Source organism: Neomonachus schauinslandi, chromosome 3 (genome assembly GCF_002201575.2).
Source record: "Neomonachus schauinslandi chromosome 3, ASM220157v2, whole genome shotgun sequence".
Lineage (NCBI taxonomy): Eukaryota > Metazoa > Chordata > Mammalia > Carnivora > Phocidae > Neomonachus > Neomonachus schauinslandi.
Genome location: NC_058405.1, coordinates 136,914,693 through 136,927,027, shown reverse-complemented (window position 1 = coordinate 136,927,027; position 12,335 = coordinate 136,914,693). Strand labels below are relative to the sequence as shown.

The 12,335-nt window shown below is 35.1% G+C and overlaps 1 protein-coding gene across 3 annotated transcripts in view; it reads left to right on the top strand.

The window, feature by feature from the left end:
• The window catches only part of LNPK (lunapark, ER junction formation factor), a 78,530-nt gene that overhangs the window by 21,768 nt on the left and 44,427 nt on the right, over positions 1–12,335 (top strand). For all 3 annotated transcript variants that reach the window (XM_044913336.1, XM_021703366.1, XM_021703365.2), the window contains one exon: positions 6,402–6,460. In XM_044913336.1, the coding sequence (XP_044769271.1) occupies positions 6,402–6,460 (59 nt within the window). The remainder of the gene's footprint in view (positions 1–6,401; positions 6,461–12,335) is intronic.

The window sequence follows — 12,335 nt, the reverse complement described above, 5'->3', positions numbered from 1 at the left end:
GATAGCTCATTTTCTCCAGCAGTAGTTCTGATAAAAACCAAAAGGAGAACTTCTTGTCTGCAAAGGAGATTACTGTGTTTTATTTTGAAGTAAGGGAGTATATTTCAAATCTTGTAGTTTTTACACTTTGAAAATTATATATGCTTTTGAAAAGTATCTAAGAAAATTTAATGATTTCCTACGGAATTCTAGTCACTATCTCTACAGTTCCTTCCAGTGTTCTCTGTTTTCCTGTACTTTTTTCTTTTTTTCTAAATCATCTCTCTGCTGCCACTATTTCAGCGGGTTTGTAGTGGAGAAACAGTGTGAGTTTCCTGTTGTAGGATCCTTGAGGGTTATGAGCAGTATGTCTAACCTCTCCTCTCCCTTCCCTTGGTAAGGACAATGCTCAGTGTCTTTTATTGCTTAGGTAGTTGTCTGAGTCATAAAAATGAATCACCACCACATAAAAAACATGTTTTGGTTATCTATTGCTATAATAAGTTGCCCCAGAACTTAGTAGCTTAAAACAACAAATGTTTATTATCTCTCACAGTTTCTGAGGGGCAGGAAGGAATGTGGGAGCAGTTTAGTTGGGTGGTTCTAGCTCAGGGTCTTTATTCATATATAAATTGCAGTTAAGCTGTTGGCTGGAGCTACAGTTACCTCAAGGCTTAACTAAAGATGGAGAATTTACTTCTAAGCCCACACATGTAGTTTGCAGGCCTCATCTCTTCACTGGCTCTGCCAGAGACCTCTGTTTTTTGCCACATGGGCCTTCCCATAGAGTTCCCTGAATGTCCTCATGTCATACTAGCTGGCTTCTCTTAGAAGAGAAGAGAGAGAGAAAGATGGTGAGTGGAAGAGGAGAACTAACATGGAAGCTGCAGTCCTTTATAACCTAATCTTGAAGTTACATACTATTACTTCTGCCATATTCTATTGGTTACACAGGCCAACACTGGTAAGAGAGGACTACACAAGGTGTAAATACCAGGAGACAGGGTTCACTGGTGACTACCTTGCAAGTGAACTCCCAAGAATAGCAATGATGTATTTTAGAGTAAAGAAATAACATAAATTCAGATACAATGTTCTTCTTTTCTTTTCTTTTTCTTTCTTTTCTTTTCTTTACCTTCTTTCTTTCTTTTTTTGAGAGAGAGAGTGCACACCTGTGGAGGAGCAGGGGCTGGAGGGGCAGAGGGAGAGAGAATCTTTTTAAAAAATTTTTTTAAAATTCTTTATTTAAATTCAATTTAGTTAGCATATAGTATATTTTACTAGTTTCAAGGGTAGAATTTAGTGATTCATCAGTCGCATATAATAGCCATTGCTGTTTACATCAAGTGCCCTCCTTAATGCCTATCACCTAGTTACCCCACCCCCCCCCACTCACCTCCGCTCCATCAACCCTCAGTTTGTTTCCTAGAGTTAAGAATCTCTTACGGTTTGCCTCCCCCTTTGTTTTCATCTTAATTTTATTTTCTCTTCCCTTCTTCTATGTTCATCTGTTTTGTTTCTTAAATTCTACGTATGAGTGAAATCATGGTATTTGTCTTTCTCTGACTGATTTATTTCTCTTAGCATAATACCTTCCAGTTCCATTCACATCGTTGCAAATGGCAAGATTTCATTCTTTTTGATGGCTGAGGAATATTCCATTGTGTATTTATACCACATCTTCTCTGTCCATTCATCTGTTGATGGACATCTGGGCTCTTTCCATAGTTTGGCTACTGTGGACATTGCAGCTATAAACACTGGGGTGCATGTGCCCCTTCAGATCACTATTTTTGTATCCTTTGGATAAATACCTAGTAGTGCAATTGCTGGGTGGCAGGGGTAGTTCTATTTTTAACTTTTTGAGAAACCTCCATACTGTTTTCCAGAGTGGCTGCACCAGTTTGCATTCCCACCAACAGTGTAAGAGGGTTCCCCTTTCTCTGTATCCTTGCCAACATCTGTCATTTCCTGAGTTGTTAATTTTAGCCATTCTAACCAGTGTCAGGTGGTAGCTCATTGTGATTTTGACTTGTATGTCCTTGATGCTGTGTGATGTGGGGCATTTTTTCATGTGTCTGTTAGTCATTTGTATGTCTTTGAAGAAATGTCTGTTCATGTCTTCTGCCCATTTCTTGACTGGGTTTTTTGTTTATTGGGTGTTGAGTTGGATAAGTTCTTTATATATTTTGGATACCAGCCCTTTATCTGATAAGACGTTCGCAAATATCTTCTCCCATTCTGTCGGTTGTTTTGGTTTTGTCGACTATTTCCTTTGCTGTGCAAAAGCTTTTTATCTTGATGAAGTCTCAGTAGTTCATTTTTGCTTTTGTTTCCCTTGGCTTTGGAGACGTGTCTAGCAAGAAGTTGCTGCAGCCAAGGTCACAGAGGTTGCTGCCTGTATTCTCCTCTAGGATTTTGATGGATTCCTGTCTCACATTTAGGTCTTTTATCCATTTTGAGTTTATTTTTGTGTATGGTGTAAGAAAGTGGTCCAGTTTCATTCTTCTACATGTGGCTATCCAGTTTTCCCAGCACCATTTGTTGAAGAGACTGTGTTTTTTCCATTGGACATTCTTTCCTCCTTTGTCGAAGATTAGTTGACCATAGAGTTGAGGGCCCATTTCTGGGTTCTCTATTCTGTACCATTGATCTATGTGTCTGTTTTTGTGCCAGTACCATACTGTCTTGATTGCAGCTTTGTAATAGAGCTTAAGTCTGGCTTTGTGATGCCACCAGCTTTGGTTTTCTCTTTCAACATTCCTTTGGCTATTCGGGATCTTTTCTGGTTCCATACAAATTTTAGAATTATTTGTTCCAGCTCTGTGAAAAATGTCAGTGGTATTTTGATAGGGATTGCTTTGAATGTGTAGATTGCTTTAAGTAGCATAGACATTTTAACAATATTTGTTCTTCCAATCCATGAGCATGGAATATTTTTCCATTTCTTTGTGTCCTCAATTTCTTTCGTAAGTATTCTATAGTTTTCAGAGCACAGATCCTTTACCTATTTGGTTAGGTTTATTTCTAGGTATCTTTTTGGTATAATTGTAAATGTACCAAATTTACAATGTATCGAATGTAAAATGTAAAATTCCTTGATTTCTCTTTCTTCTGCTTCACTGTTAGTGTATAGAAATGCAGCTGAGTTCTGTGAATTGATTTTATATCCTGCGACTTTGCTGAATTCCTGTATCAGTTCAAGCAATTTTTGGGTGGAGTCTTTTGGGTTTTCCATGTAGAGTATCATGTCATCTGCGAAGAGTGAAAGTTTTGACTGCTTTCCCTATTTGGATGCCTTTTATTTCTTTTCGTTGTCTGATTGTTGAGGCTAGGACTTCCAGTACTATGTTAAACAACAGTGGTGAGAGTTGACATCTCTGTTGTATTCCTAACCTCAGGGGAAAAGCCCTCAGTTTTTCCCTGTTGAGGACGATATTCGCTGTGGGTCTTTTGTATATGGCTTTTATGATATTGAGGTATGTTTCCTACATCCCTACATGGCAGAGAGTTTTTTTTTTTTATCAAGAAAAGATGCTGTATTTTGTCAAATGCTTTTTCTGCATCTATTGAGAGGATCATATGATTCTTGTCCTTTTATTAATGTAGTGTGTCACATTGATTGACTTGAGGATGTTGAAACACCCCTGCAGCCCAGGAATAAATCCCACTTGATCATGGTGTATAATCCTTTCAACGTACTGTTGGATCCTATTAGCTTGTATCTTGGTGAGAATTTTTGCATCCATGTTCATCAGGGATATTGGTCTGTAATTCTCCTTTTTAGTGGGGTCTTTGGTTTTGGGATTAAGGTAATGTTGGCCTCATAGAGTTTGGAAGTTGTCCTTCCATTTCTATTTTCTGGAACAGTTTCAGAAGAATAGGTATTAATTCTTCTTTAAATGTTTGGTAGAATTCCCCTGGGAAGCCATCTGGCCCTGGACTCTTGTTTGTTGGGAAATTTTTTTTTACTAATTCAATTTCTTTGCTGGTTATGGGTCTTTTCAGGTTTTCTATTTTTTCTTGTCTCAGTTTTGGTAGTTTATATGTTTCTAGGAATTTATCCGTTTATTCCAGATTGCCTAATTTGTTGGCATATAATTGCTCATAATATTCTCTAATAATTGTTTGTATTTCTTCAGTGTTGATTGTGATCTCTCCTCTTTCATTTATGATTTTATTTATTTGGGTCCTTTCTCTTTTCTTTTTGATAAGTCTGGCTAGGGGCTTATCGATCTTATTAATTCTTCCAAAGAACCAGCTCCTAGTTTCACTGATCTGTTCTAGTGTTTTGTTTTTTTATTTCTATATCATTGATTTCTACTCTAATCTTTATTATTTCTATTCTCCTGCTGGATTTAGGCCTTATTTGCTGTTCTTTTTCCAGTTCCTTTAGGTGTATGGTTAGGTTGTGTATTTGAGACTTTTCTTGTTTCTTGAGGAAGGCCTGTATACTTCCCTCTTAGGACTGCCTTTGCTGCATCCCAAAGGTTTTGAACTGTTGTGTTTCATTTTTATTTGTTTCCATGAATTTTTAAAATTCTTCTTTAATTTACTGGTTGACCCAATCATTCTTCAGTAGGATATTATTTAACCTCCATGTATTTGTGTTCCTTCCCAATTTTTTCTTGTGGTTCAAGTTTTATAGCACTGTGGTCTGAAAATATGCATGATATGATTTCAGTCTTTTTGTACAGGTTGAGACCTGATTTGTGACCCAGTGTGTGATCTATTTTGGATAATGTTTCCTGTGCACTTGAGAAGAATGTGTATTCTGCTGCTTTAGGATGAAATGCTCTGAATTTATCTGTGAAGTCCATCAGGTCCAGTGTGTCATTCAAAGCCCTTGTTTCCTTGTTGATCTTCTGCTTAGATGATCTGTCCATTGCTGTGAGTGGGGAGTTCAAGTCCCCTACTATTATTGTATTGTTATCAATGAGCTTAATTTTATTTTTAATTGGTTTATATATTTAGCTGCTCCCAAGTTAGGGGCATAAATATTAATAATTGTTAGATCTTCTTGTTGGATAGCCCCTTTTATTATGATATAATAAATATAATCATCTCTTATGAAAGTCTTTGGTTTAAAATATAGTTTGTGTGATATAAGGATGGCTACTCCAGCTTTCTTTTGATGTCCATTAGCATGATAAATGGTTCTCTACCCTCTCACTTTCAATCTGGAAGTGTCTGGGTCTAAAATAAGTCTCTTGTAAGCAGTATGTTGATGGGTCTTGTTTTTTAATCCTTTCTGATACCCTGTGTCTTTTGATTGGAGCATTGAGTCCATTTACATTCAGAGTAATTATTGAAGGATATGAATTTAGTGCCATTGTATTACCTGTAAAATCACTGTTCTTATGGATTGTCTCTGTTCCTTTCTGGTCTTTGTTACTTTTGGGCTCTCTCTCCGCTCAAAGGACCCCTTTTAATATGTCTTGCAGGGCTGGTTTAGTGTTCACAAATTCCTTTAGTTGTTGTTTGTCCTGGAAACTCTTGATCGGAGAGAGAGAATCTTAAGCAGCTTCCACACCCAGCGCAGAGCTGACCCAGGGCTTGATCATTGGATGGCCCTGAAATCATAACCTGAGCTGAAATCAAGAGTTGGACGCTTAACCAACTGAGCCACCCAGGCACCCCTACAATGTATTGCTTTTATAAAATTATGAATAATGTTTATATGCGTTCTGCCATGTTCTTTGGAGAAAGAGGTATTTTGCTATATTTACATTGAATTTAAGAGATTATCTTGGCAAATTTGTGATTAGGATCATTCTTTGACTTACTTTTAATATCATTTGATGTTTTACTGATGTGAGGCCCAAAGAATTCTCCTCATAAAAATCTTTGAAAGATGGTGTTTAGCTCAGTTTACTTATCAAGTACTTACTTGAAGGTAAGCTTTTTTTCTTCTAGATAGCTTATTTTATTTAGTAGAGAAGATCCTTCAAATGTTAAATAATAGGGAAGTAGTAATAACTTATATTTGTACAATGTGCTGGATTTGGGGTAAAATGTGATTTTCCCTCAGTGCATGGGAATAGATAGATTTTTGGAGTTGATGCTTACTTAGTAAGAAGGGATTCTATACTTTGTTTTTTTGGGGGAGGCATTTCATAGACTCCTTACAGAGTGATGAACACAGTGGTCTCTCCAGAGAAATACACTTACGCACACAAAGGCAATTTCGTAATTCTGGGGGACCCTCAGAAGGTCTGTGGATTTTAGATTGAGAACTCTTTTGAAAGCAGATATAGACCTCTGATGTCTCTGAAAGAAAGAGTACTTCCTGGTTTTCAAAATATAAAGGGAAGCACTGTACTGAACTCTCACTGGAAATGTATATTTGTTTTCATTTGTATGGCTTCTAATTCACTTATCCTAATGATGGTTTTTGTTTCTCAATTTTGCTTCCTCTGTAGCATCTGGAGCATAAGAACAGTGCTTATTTTCTTCTTTTCCAAGAGAACAGAAAGAAATAGTAAGTTTAATTTCTAAGTTTTTATAAATACATTTTAAAAAACACCTTCTTATAGTGCATTGGTTTGTAACTGAATGGCAGGTTGTGAAATGGTGTATTGAAATGACAATCTTGTAAATATTGAAGGGTTGTTTACTATCAAGCATTTTGAATAATCAAGAGGATTCTCTTTTTCATTTGTATTATTTTTGTCTTGTTCATTTAGAATTTTTTTACACAAAATAATTCATTTCATTAATTCATCTCTTAAATTGAAAGTATTTGTTAATCTTTATACAAAACTTACATTATTATAGAGTAGAACATAGTTAGACATCTTTTGATTTGTTCTATTAATTGTACCGTTCTCTTTAACCTCACAGCTCCTAGGCTTTTGTTTTTATGGAAATATGCAAATTGTGATAATACTTCCTTCTGTATTCTGTGTATCTATAGATTTTAAAGTTTTTCAGGTCTTAAAAGTATGAGTTATAATTAAATAAAGATATATAAATTTCATTTAAATGAACTTTATTGTGACTTCTTTCTTGTTTTAACTTTTCATTGTGGAAAATTTCACATACAAAATTACATATACAAAAGTAGGGTGAGTAGTATAATAAGTCCTCATATACCTATCACACAACGTAAACAATCATCAACTCATGGTTAGTCTTTTTTAATTTTTAACCTCACCTACTTATCTACCTACTGTATTATTTTGAAGTATATCCCAGTTATATCTATCCATGACAGGCTTTTTAAAAAAATACATTATACAATACATTATCATTAATGTAATGCAATAACATTATCATATCTGAAAAAGAATTCTTAATATCATAAAATATTAAATATATTTTGTTTGATTCAAGATCCAAATAAGGTTCATACAGATATATGACTTTCGAACTTCCCCCCTGAGTTATGACTTCTCTTCAACCTGGCTTAGGCTCACTGGGCTAGCCCAATGACCATTCCTTGCAGATACCCTTGATTCCTTTGCCCCTCTTTTCCATCCTACTTGTCTGGCAAAAACTGGACCTTCTTTAAATATAATTATATGCTTAATCTATGACTGGCAAAACTCTATTCTGGTTAAAAACTTTTAGAAGCTTAATCTATCTGCATCAGAAAAGCTAAATTTATTAGAGGAAAATCATACAGCATAGTGACCAGACTTATTTTATTTTTTATTTTTTTAAAAGATTATTTATTTTTTATTTATTTGAGAGAGAGAGCATGAGTTGGGGGTGGGGGGGATGGAGGAGCAGAGGGAGAGGGAGAAGCAGACTCCCTGCTGAGCCGGGAGCCTGATGTGGGGCTGGATTCCAGGATCATGACCTGAGCCAAAGGCAGATGCTTAACTGACTGAGCCACCAGGTGCCCCTGACCAGACTTATTTTAAATCTATTACTGTAAATACATGTACTGCTGCACAGTCCTATTTCATAGTTCCCTAGAAAATTTACTTTTTTCTCTTTGAGAGTATTTTTTGAGATTGTATTTCCCTTCAAATAACTAATACCTGCCTTCCTGCAAATAAACAAAAACCAAACCAAAATAAAACCAACCAACCAACCAAATAAAAATTCAAAATACACAGACAAGCAAAATCGCACAAAAATCTACCTGGCTACTCTCATGTGATAGTCTTACTTTATGGAGAAAAAAGATATAAACAGATGAGAGCTACCTCCACCACCAAATATATCAAGCTCCATCTGTTACTCAGTATGTTGTCATCCTTCAATGGTAGTCTGGAAGACTGACCTTGATTCTGTCTATGGCTAAGCCCTCCATTTATACTTTGGACTCTGGATATTCTGTCCATCTCAAGAACTTTGTTCTTGCAGTTATCTCTTCCTGCAGTTATCCTCTTTTGTATTAACTATTTCTATTGGATTGTCTCTATTGGTGTATAATCTTGCTTCCATATAATCAGCTGGGGGGGGAGAAACCCTATCCTGACTTCATATTCCCTTTAATCTCCATGCATTTCTCTCTCCCCTTCAAAGTCCAGTCAGCTCTACCTCCACAGTTATTTCAGATCTGAACTTCTAACCTGCTTTACTACAACTACTGTTCTAATTCAGGTGATCATCATCTCCTACTTGTACTAGGAGTGGCTTCCTAACTAGTCTATTTTTAAGGTATAAATGAATTGTGTCTTTTCTGCTTCAAATTCTCTAATGGCCTCCCATGGCAGCCAGAGTAAATCTGAATTCTTTTAGCCTACTTTCTGGCTTATGCTCATTCTCTAACTTCATCTCTCTTTACTCTTCTTTTTTCACTTTTGTTCCAGCCACACTGGCTGTCTTTTCATCCTACAGATAAGTTTTAATTCTCTGAACCTCAGTTTCCTAATTTGTAAAGTGGAAACATGTATTATCATCATCATAAATATGAAATATTTGTTTAGGAAGGATTATTATGAGTATTAAGTGAAACTATATACCAAAGTATATAAAAATTGCGAAGTGTTAATATACATGTAGGCCGATGGTAGTGATTTTTCTGTTCCTTATTCTTTTTAATTTTTCTTGTCTTATTTAATGGGGTAGTACTCAGTATAATAGTGAGTTGAAGTGGGAATAGCAGATTCCTTGTCTAGTTCCTGGTTCTCAGTGGAAAAGCTTTTAACGTTTATCATTAAGTATGATGTTTGCTGTGGTTTTAAAAAATATTGATACTTACTATCATATTAAGGAAATTAAGCTTATGGTGTTGTTTCCAGTGATATTTGGTAATATGGTAGATGCTAGGAGGACAGGAAGAAGTTTAAAACAAATATGTTCTCTGACCTCATGGAATTAACAAAATAGTAGAAAATATAAGAGTGCTTGGATATAATATAATATATATAATATATATATTAATATTCTCTTTTGTATTATATAGGATATATAATATAAGAGTGCTTGGAAACACTTTTCTAAGGAAATGAAATGTATGAATATTTTAACTTACAAATAGGCACACCACGATATGGTTATTGTATCATGGAACTCTACATCAAAAACTAATGATGTAATGTATGGTGATTAACATAACATAATAAAATAAAATTAAAAAAAAATTAAGGGATTGCTTAAAAATTTATTTCAGGGATCCTTTTATTTAAAAAAATTTACTAATTCAATTGAATAGGTATTACATGTACATTTAAAATAGACTTCAGAAAAAATTATCTTACAGTCCTACATAAATTTTTTTTTTAGCATAAAGTCATGTTTAAGCCTGAAGCTATTCATTGTGTCCTTGGTTTTTGTTCTCTATTAGTTTTATTTCCTTTGTTTTATACCTTGGACCTAGTATAGATTAAGGGTGGGCCAAGTCCTGCCCACCACCTTGTATAGGTCATGATTTAAGAATGATTTTTAGGGGCGCCTGGGTGGCTCAGTTGGTTGAGCATCTGCCTTTGGCTCAGGGTCCTGGGATCGAGCCCTGCATCAGGCTCCCTCCTCCTCAGGGAGCCTGCTTCTCCCTTGGCTACTCCCCCTGCTTGTGCTCTCTTTCTCTCTGTCAAATAAATAAATAAATAAAATCTTAAAAAAAATTATTTTTACATTTTTAAATCATTGAAAAATTCAAAAGAATATTTTTTGATATTATATTTATTGAATTTGAAATTCAAATTTCTGTTTTTATTGGAGCAAAACACTGCCCATTCATTTAAATGTTGTCTGTAGCTGCTTTCATCCTACAGTGGCAGAGTTAAGTAGTTGTGACAAACTGTATGTAGTGCTCTCAACACTTCAGACTGTTGCAGGATGTACAACAAATCACAGTGACAAAATTATAACTTGACATTTCATGTGCCATATATATTGTGACAATTTTAGTTTTTTTTTTTTAAATTACCAGTGCATACTCAACATGTAAAAACAACAAAAGAAGAAAGGGTTGGACTTTGAATGTTGCATTTTTGGGCACCGTAGACTATGGATTATTTTGTTATCAAAACACAAAGCATGTATTTATTATTCAATGACATTATAGCTGTGCTAAAAGAATACAAATATACATTGACATTACCATACTAAGTACTCCTGACATTCCCAACTCACAGAAAAACAAGGGTCAGAAAAATTAGAGCATTTAAAATGGAATATCTCATCGTAGCTGAATTTCTTCATAAAAATAAAAAGTGAAAATGGAGCTTCAACTAAGTAAGTTTCTGAGTGGCTTATTAGTGAAGCAGGGAAAGGCATTTATTATTTACTGATGGTGAATTAATTAAATTGTGTTTGATTGCAGCAGCTGAAAAAATGTGTTCAGAGAAGGTATACTTGCTTAATTAGTAAGTAGCCTTTTGGCAAGAACAATTGCTTGAAGAACTGAGAATATTGGAAGCAAGATAGTCAATTTAAAAACATGGCAAATGATTTCAAGTGATCTTCCTTGGCTCCGATACAGCTGAGTTGTAGTTTATTTGAGGAATCAATACTGACCTTGAAGTTATTGAATTAACTTCTGTGTAAAGTCTGTGTAAAACAACTCCAGGACAGAATATTTTCAAAGTGCCAATTCAGTCCAACCTGAAGTGGAATCTGCTAAGATGTATTATAAATATTGCTGGTAAAATATTTCCAAAGAAGATATACAGATGGCCAACAGACACTTGAAAAGATGCTCAATATCACCAATCATCAGGGAAGTACAAATCAAACCTACAATGAGATATCACCTGACACCTGTTAGGCTAAAATCAAAAAAGATAAGAAACAAGTTTTGGTGAGGATATGGGGAAAAAGGAACCCTTGTGCACTGTTGGTGGGAATGTAAATTGGTACAGCCACTCTGGAGAATAGTTTGGAGGTTTCTCAAAAAATTAAAAATAGAAATACCATATGCTCCAATAATTCAACTATTGGGTATTTACCCAGAAAAAAAATGAAAACACCAACTCGAAAAGATATATGCACCCCTATGTTTATTACAGCACTGTTTACAGTAACCACAGAAGTAACTGAAGTGTCAATAGACAAATGGATAAGGAAAATGTGGTGTGTATGTAAATATATACGTATACAATGGAATATTACACAGCCATAAAAAAGGATGAAACTGTGCTGTTTGAGAAAACATGGATAGACTTAGAGGGTATTATGCTAAGTGAAAAAAATCAGATTGAGAAAGACAAATAACATATAATTCTACTCATAAATGGAATCTAAAAAAATGAATAAACAAAAAGCAGAATCAGGCCTGTAAATTCAGAGAATAAACTGATGATTGCTAGAGGAGAGGAGGGTGGGAGATTGAGCAAAATGGGTGAAGGGGAGAGGGAGATACAGGCCTTGAGTAATGGAGTGAGTAGGTCATGGGAATAAAAGGCACAGCATAAGGAATACAGTCAGTGATACTGTAATAGTGATGTCATGGGACAGATGGTAGCTACATTTGTGAACATAGCATAATGTATAAACTTGTCAAATCACTAAGTTGTATACCTGAAACTAATGTAGCATTGTGTGTCAACTATACTAAAAAAATGTGGGAAGCAGAAAAAATGCTTATTTGGATTAATTTACAAACTTGCGAAACTGTAAGTGTTTCAATTTTGTGGTTATTCATTGTGTTATGTGACAGTAGGTACTTTGCCGATCATATTTGAACTGACCAGGTGTTATTAAATTAGTGTCAATGGGGAACTTCATTTACTGTCATGAACTTAACCATTGTCAGTTATGTGAACTTTAATCAGAAATAGAAACTGACTATCATAACTTGCCCAGTCCCACAGCAGTTTGATGGCTCAGCAGTAGTAAAGTTTTATTGTGGTATTTTGAGCTCAGGGCCTAGAGTGTAATATTTCTACATGAAAAGAATCACCTTCAACCATTGTGATTGAATGCTGACTGGCTTTGGAAAATTAGCTTTTGCTGCAGAC